The sequence below is a fragment of the Prionailurus bengalensis genome, chromosome B4, assembly GCF_016509475.1.
Source record: "Prionailurus bengalensis isolate Pbe53 chromosome B4, Fcat_Pben_1.1_paternal_pri, whole genome shotgun sequence".
NCBI classification, from domain to species: domain Eukaryota; kingdom Metazoa; phylum Chordata; class Mammalia; order Carnivora; family Felidae; genus Prionailurus; species Prionailurus bengalensis.
This window is the reverse complement of record NC_057358.1, coordinates 78,223,369-78,239,109: the sequence shown is the minus strand read 5'-3', so window position 1 is coordinate 78,239,109 and position 15,741 is coordinate 78,223,369. Positions and strand designations below refer to the sequence as shown.

At 57.5% G+C, this 15,741-nt stretch overlaps 1 protein-coding gene across 2 annotated transcripts; it reads right to left on the bottom strand.

Moving 5' to 3' along the window:
• Positions 1-288: 288 nt before the first annotated feature.
• On the bottom strand, positions 289-15,741 carry ACVRL1 (activin A receptor like type 1). 2 transcript variants are annotated; one of them, XM_043563967.1, is made up of 10 exons: positions 15,361-15,730; positions 10,228-10,296; positions 9,420-9,671; positions 9,008-9,225; positions 8,645-8,744; positions 8,140-8,286; positions 7,599-7,874; positions 6,798-6,995; positions 3,807-3,937; positions 289-2,599 (listed from the first exon to the last, which is right to left on the bottom strand). In XM_043563967.1, exons 2-10 carry the CDS (start codon positions 10,289-10,291, stop codon positions 2,465-2,467), a joined length of 1,521 nt encoding a protein of 506 aa, XP_043419902.1. In that variant the 5' UTR covers positions 10,292-10,296; positions 15,361-15,730; the 3' UTR covers positions 289-2,464. The 2 variants fall into 2 exon arrangements, with proteins under 2 accessions (XP_043419902.1, XP_043419903.1); XM_043563968.1 differs by lacking the exons at positions 289-2,599; positions 3,807-3,937; positions 6,798-6,995 and adding an exon at positions 7,002-7,462 and having other exon boundaries at positions 15,361-15,741.

Genomic DNA, 15,741 nt, shown 5'->3' with positions numbered 1-15,741 from the left:
CGCGGGTGCCTGCGCAGGGGCGGGGTGGGGCGGGGCGGCGTGGGCGGCGGCCGCCCGGCAGCCTTTGGCCAGCAGAGGGCGATGTGGCGGACGCCTCGATCTGTCTGCTCAGGGGCAGAACTGAGATTTGGGCCGCAGGCGGGCGTGGGGGGAATGATCCTGCGCGAACTTGTGACTTGTGCGTGAAGGGCAAAGACCGGGCATGATACTCAGGGACCCGCTCCTTCCCTGTCCCTTCTGGTTCCCTCTGCGACGAGCCACTTGAGCTTAGCAAGATTCAGCAGGAGCTCGAGATTGGACCATGGTTTATTGAGGACCTACTGTGTGCTGAGCACGAGCTGAGTGCTCCCACAAGCAGGATCTCCAGGTAAGAGGCTGTAATTTGGGCCCTGGCACACCTTCCTGCACTCAGACGGAAGCACCGGGTGCTCTGCTCTCACCAAAGCCTCTTTCCATCCCTGACCACTGGCCGTTAGCCGGCCCCTGTCACTCCACTTCCCGCCTCAGACCTTCACCCCCTCAGGCATTTTCCAGCCTCTGGAGAGCTGCTGCCTTTGGAGTCCCAGGAGGAGCCTCTTTGCTCCCAAATCCAGCAGAGATAAAATCTGTCATGGGGAGGACTGACTCCTGGGCTGAGCGGGTTCCAGTAACCAGAAGACGCAAAACTGCCGGGAAGTTAACTGCCCTGTGATCATCTGAGAACCTAACAGGTCCCTCTCACTTTCTGTTTTCACCAGTTTCACTTCCTGGTTCTCCTTTGGGCCTTGCACAACTCAGGGAGCCAGGCCTGGGAAAATGCCACGGTGCACGCAAGCTGCCCCTGGGTGGGGGCAGGGGGGGGGGGTGCTGGGTCATTTGCAGCGGGAGGGAAGGAGGCTGTGTTTTTGTCACCTCTTGTGGAGAATGGTGGGTCCTTCCCTGCCCCAAGGGCTGAGAGGCCAGGTCTTCTGAGCTTGGGACTGTTCTCATCCCTAGCCTGAGCCCTCCCACCCCACAAACCTGAGGCTCTACCTCCCATCCACCAGCCCAGGCTTTGGGGTAACCTCTCCATCACATGGACATACACCCTTGACGTTGCCAAATGCTGAACATTCCACGTGTTTCTCCACAGCCATCAGGTTCTTCTTGGACACACACGGTCTGGGGTCTGGCCAAGACTGTGGGCCTGGGCCAGGGACCAGTGGAGAGCAGGAACCTGGGTGCTGGAGGCTTGCTGGCTGGAGCCAAATTTCTTCTGAGCCTCAGAGGCCATGCAGGAAGCCGGCCCTCAGCCCTTCTCAGTCCTGGACAGAGAAGGCTAAGCCACAGCGGGGTGAGCGGCCGGCTTGCCTGCCCAAAGGCCCAGGGTTGTCTGGGCCCAAGGATGGCGGCTGGTTTGAGTTAAAGCAGGAACTGGAGCTTGCAGAATTAGTCTAGGAGGCCCTTCAGGGACTCCTGGCCTCAGATAAAGTTATTTTCAAATCCCCATCTGGAGGCAAATTGCCAGGGGCTGGGGGGCAAAAGGAACAGAAGGGACTGATGAACTGAGCTCTGACACCAGCTGAAATTTCAAAGAAACCTCAGAGGACATCAGGACTGTGGGACAGTGAAGGCCTCATTCTTGTCACGTAGAGCAATTACCTAGGACCAGAACCTGAGTCTCCTGACTCCCAGCTGAGTCTTTCCCCAGCTGCGCTGGGCTTCTGAAAGCCAAGCTTTCAGTTAGTCCGAAAGTCCTGGGCCTCACCCGTCTGACCTGCTACCTCTGCACTGTCCTCTGACCCTGCCACACCTGCAGCAGGACTCCCTGGGTGGAACGCCCTAATAAGGCAGCTAGGATGGAGGTGGGGGAGGGGCCCAGGATCCGGGCCCCAGCTCTCCCAGATGGTTGGCGGCTGGTGCTCAGCTGGTGGGGTCTTGTCCCGGAGACAGAGGCCCCAGGCCTCATAGAGCTGAGATAGAAACCCACACAGAGAAAATGACGGGCCCTGGGTGTCTGTCGGGCTTGTGCCAGAGGCTGAGACCTGGCAGGGCAGGATGTCTACTGAAGGTTGGACAAGGCCCTGTGTCACCCGGGGAAGGTCTGGTGGGGCAGTGGGGTTAACTGAGGGCAGGGGGTAAAGTGCAGGCCTAGGCTCTGGGCCCGGGGACTGGGATTCCCTGGCCTGGCCACCCTGGCTCTGGGGCCTCTTTTGCATCCTATCCTGGGGGTGGTAGGGGCTGCGCCCCAGGGCGTAAGGGTGGGGAGAGAGCCAGGCGTCAGGGAGCCTGCTGCTCTGCGCGGGCCAGACGGCGGGGGATCGGGTTTCAGCCCAGCTGTATTTTTGGCTGGATGAGCCGGCAGGCGGGCACAGCGGCCCAGAGAGGGGCACCCTCCTCCCCAGCACGCGTACTCACGCCACCTCTACCCAGACAGGGCACCCACCGTCTGCCACCCACCCCACACGCACTGCAGGTACAGGGGAGTCAGGCTTCAGGCCTGTGGCTAGCGAATCACTTTGGGCTTCTCGAGACCGTTGCTGAGTTTCTGTAGTGTCTTCTTGATCCGCAGAGCCGTGAGGCGGGCAGAAGGGTTGGGGTACCAGCACTCCCGCATCATCTGAGCCAGGCCTGAGAGGACCTGTGGGGGGAGGGGGGGCAGGGAGAGGCAGAGGGGAGGAATCAGACAGAGACACAGATCAGGGAAGATGAAAAGGAGGTGGTGAAAAGGGGGGGGTGCCCAAATGGGGGGACATTAAGCGGTACAGAAAGGACCGATGGGGGAGATAAGAGCATCGAGGAAGGGCAGAGGAAAGACAGAGTGGTAAGAAAGGGAACGGAGGGCAGGAGAGGAGAAAGACGAAAGATGGAAGGGGAAGACAGTGGAGTGACGAAGGGTGGAAGGTGGCAGGCGGGACAGAAAGAGAGCTGTAACTCAGCCCTTCGGGGGCACTCAGGCCCCCTTCGGTGAAGAGTGTCTGGAGAACACCTTACCCCCACCCACCCCCCACCTCCGCCAAGATCCGAGGAAGGGGAGACATGCAAGCCTCGGAGCCTCCACGTGCCCCGTGCGGCTGGACTCCAGTGCGGAGGGAGGGACTCCCTGGCAGGGCCCCGTGGACACTGGAGGAGGGTCCAGGAGGAGCCCGTCCCAGGAAGCTGAGTGGTCTGAGACTGAACGAGCAGCACCTCTGCCTCAGAACTCAAGCTGGTTCCCGACAGGGAGTGTATGTGATGTGTGTGTGCACAGCACTGCCTATGCGTGGCTTTTTATGGATACGCATGTTGTGCAGAAACACGTGTCTATGTACATGTATGTATATACATGCATATTCATTCCTTCAATAAACATTTGTTGGGCGTTCTGAGCCAGGCACTGTGATAGATAGCTGGGATACAAGGCAGCGAAGGAGACATGTTCTTTGTCTTCACAGGGCCAACCGTCTGGCATATATGTGCATGCATATGTATCTGTGAGTATATGTTTATGTAGAAGCATGTGCATGCCTGTATGTGTTTACATACACATGTGCCTGTGTCTTATATATGTATGTGGAGTGTTTAGAGAAAAAAACGAAAACAAACAGCAACAACAAAAACTCCATAGCAAGAAACGTGGCAGAGAGACTCTGCCTTTTCAGGCAAAATGGAGGGTTCTGAAAATCCAACATTTCAGGGGTCCACAGGCCACGGATGTGGGAGGTCAGAGTACCCCCGGACAGACCCTGGAATCCACCCTCCAGAATCGATCCAGGTGAACAGACACCTGAGGCACAAGTTCCCGGGGCCAGAAGTCCTAGCCGTGAGCCACCGCCCCGTGCCATCCCAGCCCCCCGGGGAGGCCTCACCGGGTCTGCGGTCAGCCGGTTGGGGATGGTGGGGGTCTGCTGATCAACACACACCACCTTCTTCATGTCCTCAAAGCTGGGATCATTGGGCACCACGTCATAGAAGGGTGGCCGGTAGTCCTCCACGATGCCTGAGGATGGGGGGGGGGGGACAGTCACTCGGCACCCCAAGAAGGCCCCACGCCACCCTGAGGAGAGGCTTGCCCATCTTCTGTTCCACGGTCCGGAAAACCAGGTGTCTTGACCCATGCTACCCTGAGAGGGATGCTATGACATAATCGATACGTGCACCAATAATGATAATTACTGCTAATTTTGCACTCGCCATGTGCCAGGCATTGTGCTATAAACACTTCAATGCTTCCTTTTGTTAGCCTTCACGACAACCCAACGCGATGGGTATTATCGTTACCCCTATTTTACAGATGAAGAAACCGATGCTCAGAGGCGTTGAGCCCCAGGTGGCACAGCTAGTAAGGGTAGAGTCAAGATTTAAACTCACCTTGGGGCACCTGGGTGGCTCACTCAGTTAAGTGTCTGACATCGGCTCGGGTCACGATCTCATGGTTTGTGAGTTCCAGCCCCCGAATCAGGCTTCACGCAGACAGTGTGGAGCCTGCTTGAGACGGTCTCTCTATCCCTCTCGCTCTCTGCCCCTCCCCCGCTCATGTTTGCCCTCTCTCTCAAAATAAATACATAAACTATATAAAAGTATTTTAAAAAGAAAAAGACTTGAACTCGTCTCATTGGATTGCCAGGCCAGACCTTGTTTCAGTCTTTCCGTGGCTGCCTCCTGCCCGGGGTCTGGGCACTGCTCCCAGGCCCCAACCATCACAGATGCCCGATAACAACGTTTACTGGGCACGTTCCCTGTGCCAGGCCTGGTCCTAACTGCACTGCATTAAATCTTCACAACAACCCTCTGAGTAAGTCATGCTATTAGCTCCACTTTATGAACGATGTAATTGAGGCCAGAGAGGTTAAGACACTTGTCTGAGATCACACAGGCAGTGAGTGACCGAGCTAAGATTCGAGCCCAGGAAGTCTAACCAAAGCCTGTGCTCTTGACCTCCAAGCTATACTTAAGAGAGAGAAGCTGGCCTGCTGCGGGGTGCGGAGGGACGTGGCACAAGGAGAAAGGGATCTTCACCCGGCTCCAAGTAACACCCACCCACTCTGAGACACGGCACAGGCCTCGCTGACCCCTTAGCAGGCAGTACTACCTCTCCTCACTGTCCCTGAGGAGAAGCCTTCTGAAAATGATGCCTGTGGAGCTGCAGACAGCGCAGGCAGAAGAGGCCAGACCTAGACAAGGCGCCCCGAGCCCCCCTGCTTCCCAGCCTGAGGCTGGGGGCCGTGGCCACACAGCCGCAACCTCAGGAGGGCCCGCGCCAGCTGTTCTCCCCGTGGCGGGCTTCCAGGCCGGCCCCTGCGCCTCTCGAGCCCTAATCAGTGCTGCGCAGAGGCCTGAGCGTGTCTAATGGGCCTTTAATCAGTGCCGGGGCTGACACCAGATTACAGTGTTTATAATGCGCCACGAATCTGTGTGGGGCTGACAGAGCTTCCCTCCGCCCCAGGAGCCTGCGGTCAGCCTCCCTTGCGGCCCTGGCCGGTCCAGCCTTCTCGTCCTGCCTGCAGCCTGGCCCGGGGGGTCTCGGCTCCTTCCAGGCGCCCCCTTCCCCAACCCTAGTGTTCAGAGCCTACTCTGGGAGTGTACGTCTGAAGGGGCAGGAATCTGAGCCCCTCCAGAGTCTCCCAGAGGGACTGGCTCCACTCTGGCCTCTCTCTACCAGTCAGCGCTGAGGGTAAAAGAAGACTGGCATGGGGCTGGCTCCTAGCGGATGCTCAGGAAATGAGAATGTCCCTGTCCCCAAGGAACGGAGCTCCAGTTATATCCTGAGGTTGGCCCCAACCTGGCACGACCTCCGGCAATCCCTCCCCACAGACAGCCTCCACAAAGACTGACAAGCCTCCCCACCTGGTCCAGGGCTGCAGGGCACCAGCCACAGGTCTGCCCCAGCAAGGCTGAGGTCCCTCCAACTGTTCCTAGCCCCTCCAAAGGCGCCCATGTGTAATAATGAGGCAGCGATAAGCAGGCAGTGCAGACACTATTATATCCTGCATTTTTATAGCAAAGAAACCAAGGACCAAAGAGGTTTAAGTAGCCCAGTGATAAAGAGCACTAGCCCCAGAGTCATATTGGCCTGGTTTCAGAACCCGATGCTGCCTCTAGCCAGCTGAGATTCTGTACCTCAGTACCCTCATCTGTGAAATGGGGATGATACCATGTCAGGTATTCGTTATTACAATAAATTGTTGCTAATATTTACTGAGCCCCAGAATACCTCCAGATACTGTCCTAGGATTATCTCAATTAGAAACTATTAAAAAAAATTGTTTTAATGTTTATTTAGAGAGAGAAAGAGTACGTGAGCAGGGGGAGGGGCAGAGAGAGAGAGAGACTCCCAAGCAGGGCACAGAGCCCGGCTCGGGGCTTGAACTCATGAACCGTGAGATCATGACCTGAGCCGAAAACAAAAGTCGGGCGCCTAACCGACTGAGCCACCCGGGCGCCAATACTAGAAACTATTTTTATTCTCATTTCCAAACGAAATGGAGGCACAGAGAGGTTAAGTAACCTGCCCATGGTCATAATCAGGAACTGAACCCAGGCAGTCTGATTCCCAGCCCATGCCCTTAACCGCTAAGTGATACCACCTCCTGCCAACACACGATGATTAAAGATCATCCGTGCATACAGCAAGGCACGTGGCACATATTTAAGCTCAATAAAAGTTAGCTGCTATCACTTATCCAAGATTTCACAGCCAGACTCATAGATTTGCAGAGCCACACCTTAAACGGTCACTCAACTCGACCCTCATGCCACGGGCACCAGCCATGGCAGGAAGCCCCTGTCTCCTGCCTGTCTGCTTGTCTATCCACCTGCCCCATCCCTCTTTCTCCACCCTGTGCGGGGTGGGCCCTCACCATTGACAATGGTCCGACGGGCGATCTCCCACAGCACCAGGCCAAAGGCCCAGATGTCTGTCCACTTGTAGGACTCGAAGCAGTCGGTGCGGATCTGCTCTTCCAGCACCTCGGGGGCCATGTACCGCTTGGTGCCCACTCGTGGGTTGTTTCCGATGTCCAGGTAATCACTACCCTGGGAGTGCATCACAGCCAGGCCTGTGGGTACCAGGCCTGTCACTCCTGCCGCTCGCCCAAGCCCACAGAGTGGCCCCGGAGGCTGGGGTGCGGGGGGCAAGGTGGGGATGGAGAGAGATGGTGAGACATAGAGTAGCAGGCGAATGGAGACCTGCCCTGCGGCGGGCTGGGAGACAGCAGCCACCGGGAGAACCACCTGCCCCGGTTATATTCTGCTCGTGTAGCTCTCCTAGGTGCCCAAGGACCCAGAGAGACGTGAGTAGGCAAGGCAGGTGTAATTATGCCCATTTCACAGAGCAGAACCCCAAGGCCCGGTGAGGGGAGCCATGCAGTCAGTGAAGCCAGGATGAGAACCCAGGTTCTTGGAGCCCTGCCCCTTTCTCCCAACTCCTGGAGCCAGAGCGGTATGCCGGAAGGAGTCTGGGCTTGCAAAGCGTCAAGGCAGCTTGTGGGGCTCTCGCAGAGGTGAAATGAGACAACACACATGCCTGGAGGGATTAAAGCGCCCATCAGTAGTTGAGTCGTCGCCACACTCAGGAACAGGCAAAGGCAGAGAACCTAGTGAGGGGGAGAGTGCTCGAACCCCGCGCCCCGCGAAGGGCCCGCCCTACCCGGGCGGCTCACCCAGGTCGGCGATGCAGCACTGGAGGTTGCTCTTGACCAACACGTTGCGGCTTTTGAGGTCCCGGTGGGCGATGGCCGGTTTGCCCTGCGTGCCGAAGATCTCCACGTGCAAGTGTGCCAGGCCGCAGGCGGCCGATACAGCCAGCCTCAGGGCCAGCTGGGGCTCCAGCGTCTGCCTCTGCAGAAAGTCATAGAGTGACCCATGCTCGTGGTAGTGCGTGATGAGCCACAGCTGCGTGCTCGAATTGCGGGAAGTCATGTCCGAGGCGATAAAGCCTGTGGGCAGAGGGTCGGGTGGCTCAGGCAAGGGGCTAGGGATAAGGGAGGCCGGACTGATCGGGTCAGGGCAAAGCTGGGGCTGGGGCTGGGGTGGAGGCAGGTCTGGCTTAGGTCAGAGAGGAAGCTGGGGTCAGCGGTTGAAGCTGAGGGCTGACGGGAGTCCTTCAGGACTAGGTCGGTTGTCCCGAGGCCCGGGGACTCCAGCCTGGAGTGGGGGGGGGGGTGCTGAGAACCCCGGCCTGGCTTAGCATTCCCCGCTTGCCTAGAATGTTGTCGTGTCTGAGCAGCACCGTGTTGTAGATCTCCGTCTCCCGGAACCAGGACTGTTCATCCCTTGAAGAGAAGATCTTGATGGCCACGCTCTCACCATGCCACAGGCCACGCCACACCTCGCCGTAGCGGCCCTTTCCTGATCCGATGGCCAGAGGGGTGGGAGAGGGTCACATACTGGGCACACACAGCCCCTGGGCATGGGAATCCCCAGAAGAGCCCCCCATCTTCATTCTGCACTGACCCCAATTGCAGAACCTCTAATGTTTATGTTTAACTTAATCCGGGCCCACCCTCGTTAGCCTTGTTCCTGCCAACACCTACAGAAGGATCTAGCCCTGACCCATCTCCAAGCCACTCCCTGCCCAGCAGAATCCCCATTTGGACCCAGGCCTGGTCCTGCCTCAGAGGTCCAGACTCAGAGGCCAAGAGCTTGCTCACTCCTGTGCGCTCATGGGAGCCCTCGGTCCAATCGCCCAGGCTCACCCACTGCTCACCTACACACTCCACCAGGGCCACCTGCCGCGCCACTGTCCTCTGCACCAGGAAGGGCAGTCCTGAGCCACTGCCCGTGGTGCAGTCACTGTCCAGGAGATCCTGGGGGTACAGAGAGGCCACTGAGAGGCTGCCCCCACCTGGCCCAGCCCATTTCTTCCTCCTTAAGCTGGGCCCCCGCTGCTGTGTCCCTACAGGCTCCTCCCTTGCCCAGCAGCATCTCCCCCCCACCCCCCACCCCAACTCAGATCTCTGGGTGTCTGTGACTGAGTCTTTCTCAGCTCCTGTCTGGCTCCTATCTGATTCTCTGGCTCCCGTCTACCCAACCCCCACCCTCGAGGTCCCAGGCACCCCCAGGCTTGTACCCCCAGCATGCTGTCCCCCTGCTCCGACGCCTTCAGGATGAGGCTGGACTCGCCCAGATCGCTGTGCAGACCCCTCTGCTTCTCCCGCCTCCGCCGCCGCCGGACATGCCACAGGCCCAGGGCAGCCAGGGCCACCAGGACCAATAAGGCCAGCACAGGGCCCAGGATCAGAGGCAGCTGGCCGTCTACTTTCGGCTGTTCTGGAGGAGTCTGGGTGGCTGGTGGAGGGGGCGGGGAGGACACTGAGGCCCAGCTTCCACCAAGCCAGATTCCCCCCCATTTGGCCACTCTGCCAGGTATATCCCAGGGTCCTTCCTCCCCCGCCCTCCTGGCCAGAGCAGGAGCTGGAGGCAGGGCAGGGAGGACAGGGACTAAGAAGACAGGGAAGGGTTGCTGGGGTGGCCACACGTACCATCCAGTGCCAGAGACACGTTTTGGTTGCACAGGGGGCTGTAGCAGCAGTAGTGGTTGACGAACTCGGTGGGACGCCCCTTGCATAGCTCCTCGTGCAGGCTCCCACAGCCCCGATGCTCCTGGGGTTGTCCGCCCTCCTCCCGCACCAGCACTACTATGCACCAGGCCCCCTGGCAGGTGGACCCCCTGCAGGTTGGACCCTCACACTTGCAGGTCACCAGCGGGCCCCGGGAGGGCTTCACAGGGTCTCCTGCAAGACACAGCGGAGGCTCAGCCACTCTGGGCCCAACTCCTAGGCAGAGACTAACAGCCATGCCTGTCCCACTGCCCCTCCCTTCTGACCTCTCAAACACACCCGCTGAGACCTTGGTCCTCCAGTCCCATCCTTAGATTATCCTCCCCTCCAGAACCTGACCCCCTAGACACTAGGAGAACCAGGCTTCTGTCCCCTCCCTGATCCTAAGACCTTCCCTCCCAGTTCTAGGCCCAGCCCTGGCCCCCAGCCCCAACCCTGAGGGGTCTCCCAGGTGCCCCCTGCCAATGTCCTCACCCTCTGCACCCCCAGGTGGAGGTTCCCACCATGGAGGCTGGTAGAGCACCAACCTGTGAGTTTGGATCAGGAGGACAGCAAAGAAGGGTTGGGGTAGCTGGGCATTTAGTCTAACTGAGCCTGCCTCCCACTCTCCAGCCAAGCTCCTAGGTGCCCCCCTCTCCCCAGCTCCTCAAATTCAGCCCCAGCAAGAGCAAGAGCAAGGTCCTTTCTCTATCCAGGACCCTGTCCCCTACCTGCTTCCCTAAGTACTTACCCTGGGTCAAGCCCAAGGCCATCAGTAGCATCAGAAAGCCTCTCCTGAGGGAGTCCAAGGTCATGGTCCCTGGAGAAGAGAGGGGGTACAGCAACATCTATGAAATGTGATCCCTTTGGTGTTCTCAGCCGCTAACTGTGGGTCCCTCCCACCTAGAGGAAATCACTGGGAGTTTTGGGGGGGGGGGGCACAGGGAGGCCTCCTCCCTACTCCCTGTGTCTGGCTTTGGGGCGGGGCCTGCAGGGGAAGTCCTGGTTCACTTCCCCATGGAAACCATCCTGTTAGGGGTAAAGGGTAGAGGGCCATATTGAAGTGACAGAGAGCTTGGGGGACTCCTAGCTATTTACCCCTACTCCTGAGTTCAGAGGGGAGGGCACAGAGGGCACAGGGCCAGGGTGGAAGGAGAGTGTTTTTAGCAGTACCCCCCACTCCTGTCCTCTGCCTCTTACCCACCCCTTTCCCGGTGCCGCCATCCCCCTAGCCCTGGCTGCCTCAAACATAAACAGGCTCCTGTCTTCACTTCCTGCCATTCAGGGTCCCGCCAAACTGGGAACAGGAATCAAGATTGTTTAGATTGGGGTCTGGATAGAACAGGCGGGAGTCACGCACAGCAGGGAGGGAGCTCGGGGCTATTCTCAGGGCAGGCTGGGGTGGCTACAAGGTCTGGAGGAGCCACACGGGGCTGGGACACCCCGTGACAGAATTCGAGGGGGATACCTTGTGAACCACAAAACCCAGCTCCTTATTTTAGAGAAGATGGAGATTAGGCCTCAGACAGGGCAGGAGACTTGTCCAAGGTCAGACAGGACTCAGTGGCAGCACCAGGAGTGCGACCCAAGTGCCCAGACTCCCAGTCCAGTGCTTTCCCCACTCTGTCTCCCAATCCAGGCGACAGCCGAGGTCTGAGCCCTCAGGGCGGTAACAACCATACAAACTTGGACAGCGCTGGCTCAGGCCAGGTATGAGGAAACCTCTCTACAATTTCACCAGAGCATAAGATGCCCTCTCTGAGCCATTCTCTGGCCGTCTTCCTCCTCTCTCCTTGCTGTCCTGGGAAAGGGTGGGGGTAGGGCCATTGATGTGGGAGGGGAAGTGAAACATACTTAGACACTGAATGTTTGACCTTCCACGGCCAGTTAAGGTTGAACTTTTCCAGAAGTTTGGTAGAGAATGTTAAGGAAGTAATTCTGATTGGGGCGCCTGGGTGGCTCAGTCGGTTAAGTGTCCGACTTCAGCTCAGGTCATGATCTCGCGGTCCATGAGTTCAAGCCCCTCACTGGGCTCTGTGCTGACAGCTCGGAGCCTGGAGCCTGCTTCCGATTCTGTGTCTCCCTCTCTCTCTCTCTGCCCCTCCCCCGCTCACACTCTGTTTCTCTCACGCGCAAAAATGAATAAATGTTAAAAATATTTAAAAAAAAAAAGGAAGTAATTCTGATCTATGATAGTCCCCAACTCAGGTCCCAAACCAACTTGTGCTTCAGAAGCCACCCCCTTCTTCATTTCTCAAAGGCTTAGAACTAGAAGAGAAGGATGGATGCTGCAGCAAGAAGGACTGAAGTCAGACAGCAAGAAGGACTTCCTGAGTGGTGGAGAGTGTGCAGGTGTGTGCCTGGGGATCCAGTCCCCAGGAGCAGCTACCACCAGGCTGGGGCGGGCGGCGGGGGGTGGGGGAGGGGAGCTGGGGCGGAGGGGGTCTTTTGGCATAACACAGTGAGGCTGGTAGGGCTGGATGTATGGCCACATGGGCTTCAGAAGGGCCATAGTCTAAGAATGGTACCAAATGAAGATCCATGGTACTGAGGCTCCCAGGGCAGGATGGCTGGGGACGGGGGTGGGGGGGAGGGGGGGGTTCATGGGCCTCTCTGGCTGGTGGCAGCTCTAGCCTTCCTGCCTGGGCTTCCTCTGCCCCAGAGGCCCAGGGCTGGGGGAGGAAACGGAGCCCTGGGCTGCTGCAGCTGTATCCCCAGCCTCTGCCTGACCTCCTGTCTCTTGCCCCTCCCGGCAGGCAGTGAGGACTCTGGCAAGCACTCGGCAGGGGGACCGGTGGCTGGAGAAGGACCCCCAAACAAGCTGAATTTGCCCACTGGGGCAGGGGTGGGAAGCCATCTGTGGAAGCCTTTGCTTGCCCAAAAAGCAGCTAAGGACAAGGCACGGGGCAGGAAGGAAAGGGTGGATAGCGATCAGGATAAAATCTCCTCTCCCGAAGCTTCCACTTCTCTGACAGTGCCCCACGGTACCCTCTTACCTACTTGATTATGCATCAGGACCCCCTGGAAGTGCACATTCTTTGGTCACACCCACACTCCAAATTCGGATTCAGTCCATCCCGGGACCAGCAAGAAACTTGCATTGTAAAACGTCTCCAGGTAATTCTGACCCGTTTGCATGGGTCTACCCCTTGAGAAATGTGTCCTACACAGTGCTAAACCTGCTGTATGTGTTTTCATTTCTCTGTGCAGGGAGGGCCCTGCTGGGTGAGTGGGAGCAGGGTGCAGAGGACAGAGACTCTCACTCCCACCAGGCACTCCCCCCCCACCAACTAGAGAAGGGACAGACTAGTGAAACCTCAAAGCCAGGGACTTGGAGACGCTGCAGAGGGAGGGTGGAGTGAGGGCTTTGTTCTCAAGCCTCCCAGGCTCAACAATGGTACAGGGAGGGCCTGACAACATTTGCAGACTCCGCTTCTGGTCTTATCCTGGAAATGTAGTGGAGTAAAATTGTGACTCTCTAGCTTTGGTTTTGTTTTTTGTTTCTTTAACGCCTCCTTTTAATTTTTTCTTTTCTTTTATGTTAGACACAGAGCACAAGCAGGGCAGAGGGGCAGAGGGAGAAAAAGAATCTTCAGCAGGCTCCACACTCAGCGTGGAGCGGGACACGGGGCTCGATTCCACAACCCTGGGAGCACAGCCTAAGCCGAAATCAAGAGTTGGACGCTCAACTGAATGAGCCACCCTGTGACTCTCTAGCTTTTAACTGGGCCCGGCACAAAGCTAAGTACAGAGAGTGCTGAGTCCTGCCAGTCCAAACTCAGAGTGACCCTGATTGCCCAGAGACCTGACTCTAGCACAGACAGACTCCTGGGGACTCGTAGTATCCCTTCACTTCTTTTTTTTTTTTTTTTAATTTTTTTATTTTTGAGAGAGAGAGAGAGCACAAAGGGAGGAGGGACAGAAAGAGAGGGAGACACAGGATCTGAAGTAGACTCCACGCTCTGAGCTGTCAGCACAGAGCCCGACATCGGGCTTGAACTCACGAACCATGAGATCGTGACCCCAGCCGAAGTCCGATGCCCAACTCACTAGGCCACCCAGGTGCCCCTCCCTTCACTTCGAAGCAAAACTTCCTGAAAGATCTCCTGCTGACAGAAGCATCACTGTTGTTGGCCAGAAATCACAAATGCCAAACTAACTTCAAACATTAACTGCCCACTGTGAAATCTTTAATAATAAGAACTAATCTTCTCTGAGTGCTGCTAAGTACTCAACTTTGATGGTTAATCTCATTTAACCCTCACAATGATCCAGTGGGGAAACTGAGGTTCAGGGATGGATGTTAAGTTTCTTGCTCATCGTCACCACGGGTGTCCCGATCATCTTGAGGACAGGAACATATTGCACGCTGCTGTTGTTACCATGGGGTGCCCGATGAGGGTTTGTTTAGGTGGGAAGACAGAAATCATCTGCTTGCTGCAGGCTTAGTCTTAAGTTGGAGAACCAGAGAAGGGGTGTGCTCAGAAGGTGGTTATCGATCTGTTTCTCAGCAGCAGGACTGGCTCCGCACAGTGACAATTGTAACAGGGCTGGAAGAGCCTCACTCTGCGAATCAACAGGTCTTACCCACACAGCAGAGGGCTGAGCTACTCATACCAGGCTGCCCCGTACCGTACACAAAACACTTTCATCTGCATCATTTCACTGGCCCTTCACCGCAGCGTGATGTAGCATCAAGCCTGGATTTTAGGGTCTCACACAGAAAGCACAGGCAGCACAGTACAGCACCAGGGTCAGGATCAGGCAGACCTGGGTTCAAATCCTGCCTCTCCCACTTAGAACTACGAAGTTTGGGGCAAGTTACTTAAACTTTCTGAGGCTTAGGCTTCCCTACAAAAAATGAAAATAACAAGTGTTCATTTCATAGGTATCATGTAGTAGAATTATTCAGCCGAGTACTAAGTGGCACACAGTGAGCATTTAACAAATGTTACCAAAAACCCAACAGCACCATTTACACCATCCACGGAGCTTTGGACAAGCGACTCAGGTCTGAACCTCTTTAGTTTTCAGTAGGATGGGCGTAATAAACCTCTTCTCCTAAACTGTGGCCGGGATTCCATGAGAAAAATATAGCTAAGCGTACATCTAAGAGCACTCAAATAAATGGTATCTATTTTTGACAACCCCATGAGATGAGAGGACAGGCACTAGGACAAATGGGACCGTGAGGGATCAGGGAGGACAGACCCCGACTCAGCCAGAAGCTGCCACTAATAGAGAAGGTGAGTGCTATAGTCCACTGTGCCCCTGTCCTTCAAGAAGAAATGTGGGGGGGGGGGGGGCAGCCCAGAGATGCGCTTAACAGCACTGGCCTCCAGGGCAGACTGGAAGTCTGGGGTCCCAGCCTACAGGGAGAAAGGGAAACCCTCTGGCCTGGATCTCCAGGGAAGGCCATGGCATGGGGATTATCTGACCCTACAGGGTTGGAGGTGAGGTCTGCAGGATGGAATTATCCTTAAGCAAGAACCGCAAAGGCTGGCCTGGGAAAGGTGGGCTTCAAGGGGAGGCTCAACACGGTTGCAAGCAGACACTCCCTCGCAGGTCAAGGCAGCTGCCTGGAGGGACACGCGACCCCTTCCCTGTGAAGCAGAGCAGGAATCCTTCTGCCCCTTTTACGGATGAGGAGAGGAGACAGAGAAGTGACTGGCCCAGGGGCCAGAAGTTTTCTGATTCCCAGCCCAGGTTTGGCCCAGTCCGCTCCAGGGTCGTGGGCAGATGTGCGGGGAAGGCCAGGGACAGCTTGCCCTGGTGGGGAGCTGGGACTGACCCTACGGCAACCTCTGTGAGGCGTCCTCTGGGATCCGCCCCGAGAAGGGCCCGTTCGGGCTCGGGGTCGGGCCGCCCGCGGACCCGGACTCACCTCTGGACCCGCCCTGTGGGCGGCGGGCCGGGCGCCTCCCCTCCCGGCGGCGGCCGCGGTGGCACGGCGAGCGCTGGACGGCGGGCCCGGGTCGTGCGCGGCCCCGGACGGCGCTGGGGCCCGGGCGGGGCTCGCTCGGCGCGGACGGCGCGGCGGCCTCCCGGGACTGGGAAAGGGGCTGGAGCAAAAAATGTTTCTTATTCCAGCGTCTTCCTGCCTGGCCCGGCTCCACCACTCCCTCCTAATAAACCGTTTCCTATTGCCCAGCTAGCCGACGGGCCGCCCGCTCGCCCCTCGCTGGGGCCGCAGGACCCGGACCCTCCCCCGCGCGGCTCCCAGACCCCGAGGGCAACCGCCCGCCTCGCCCGCCTCGGCCGCCCC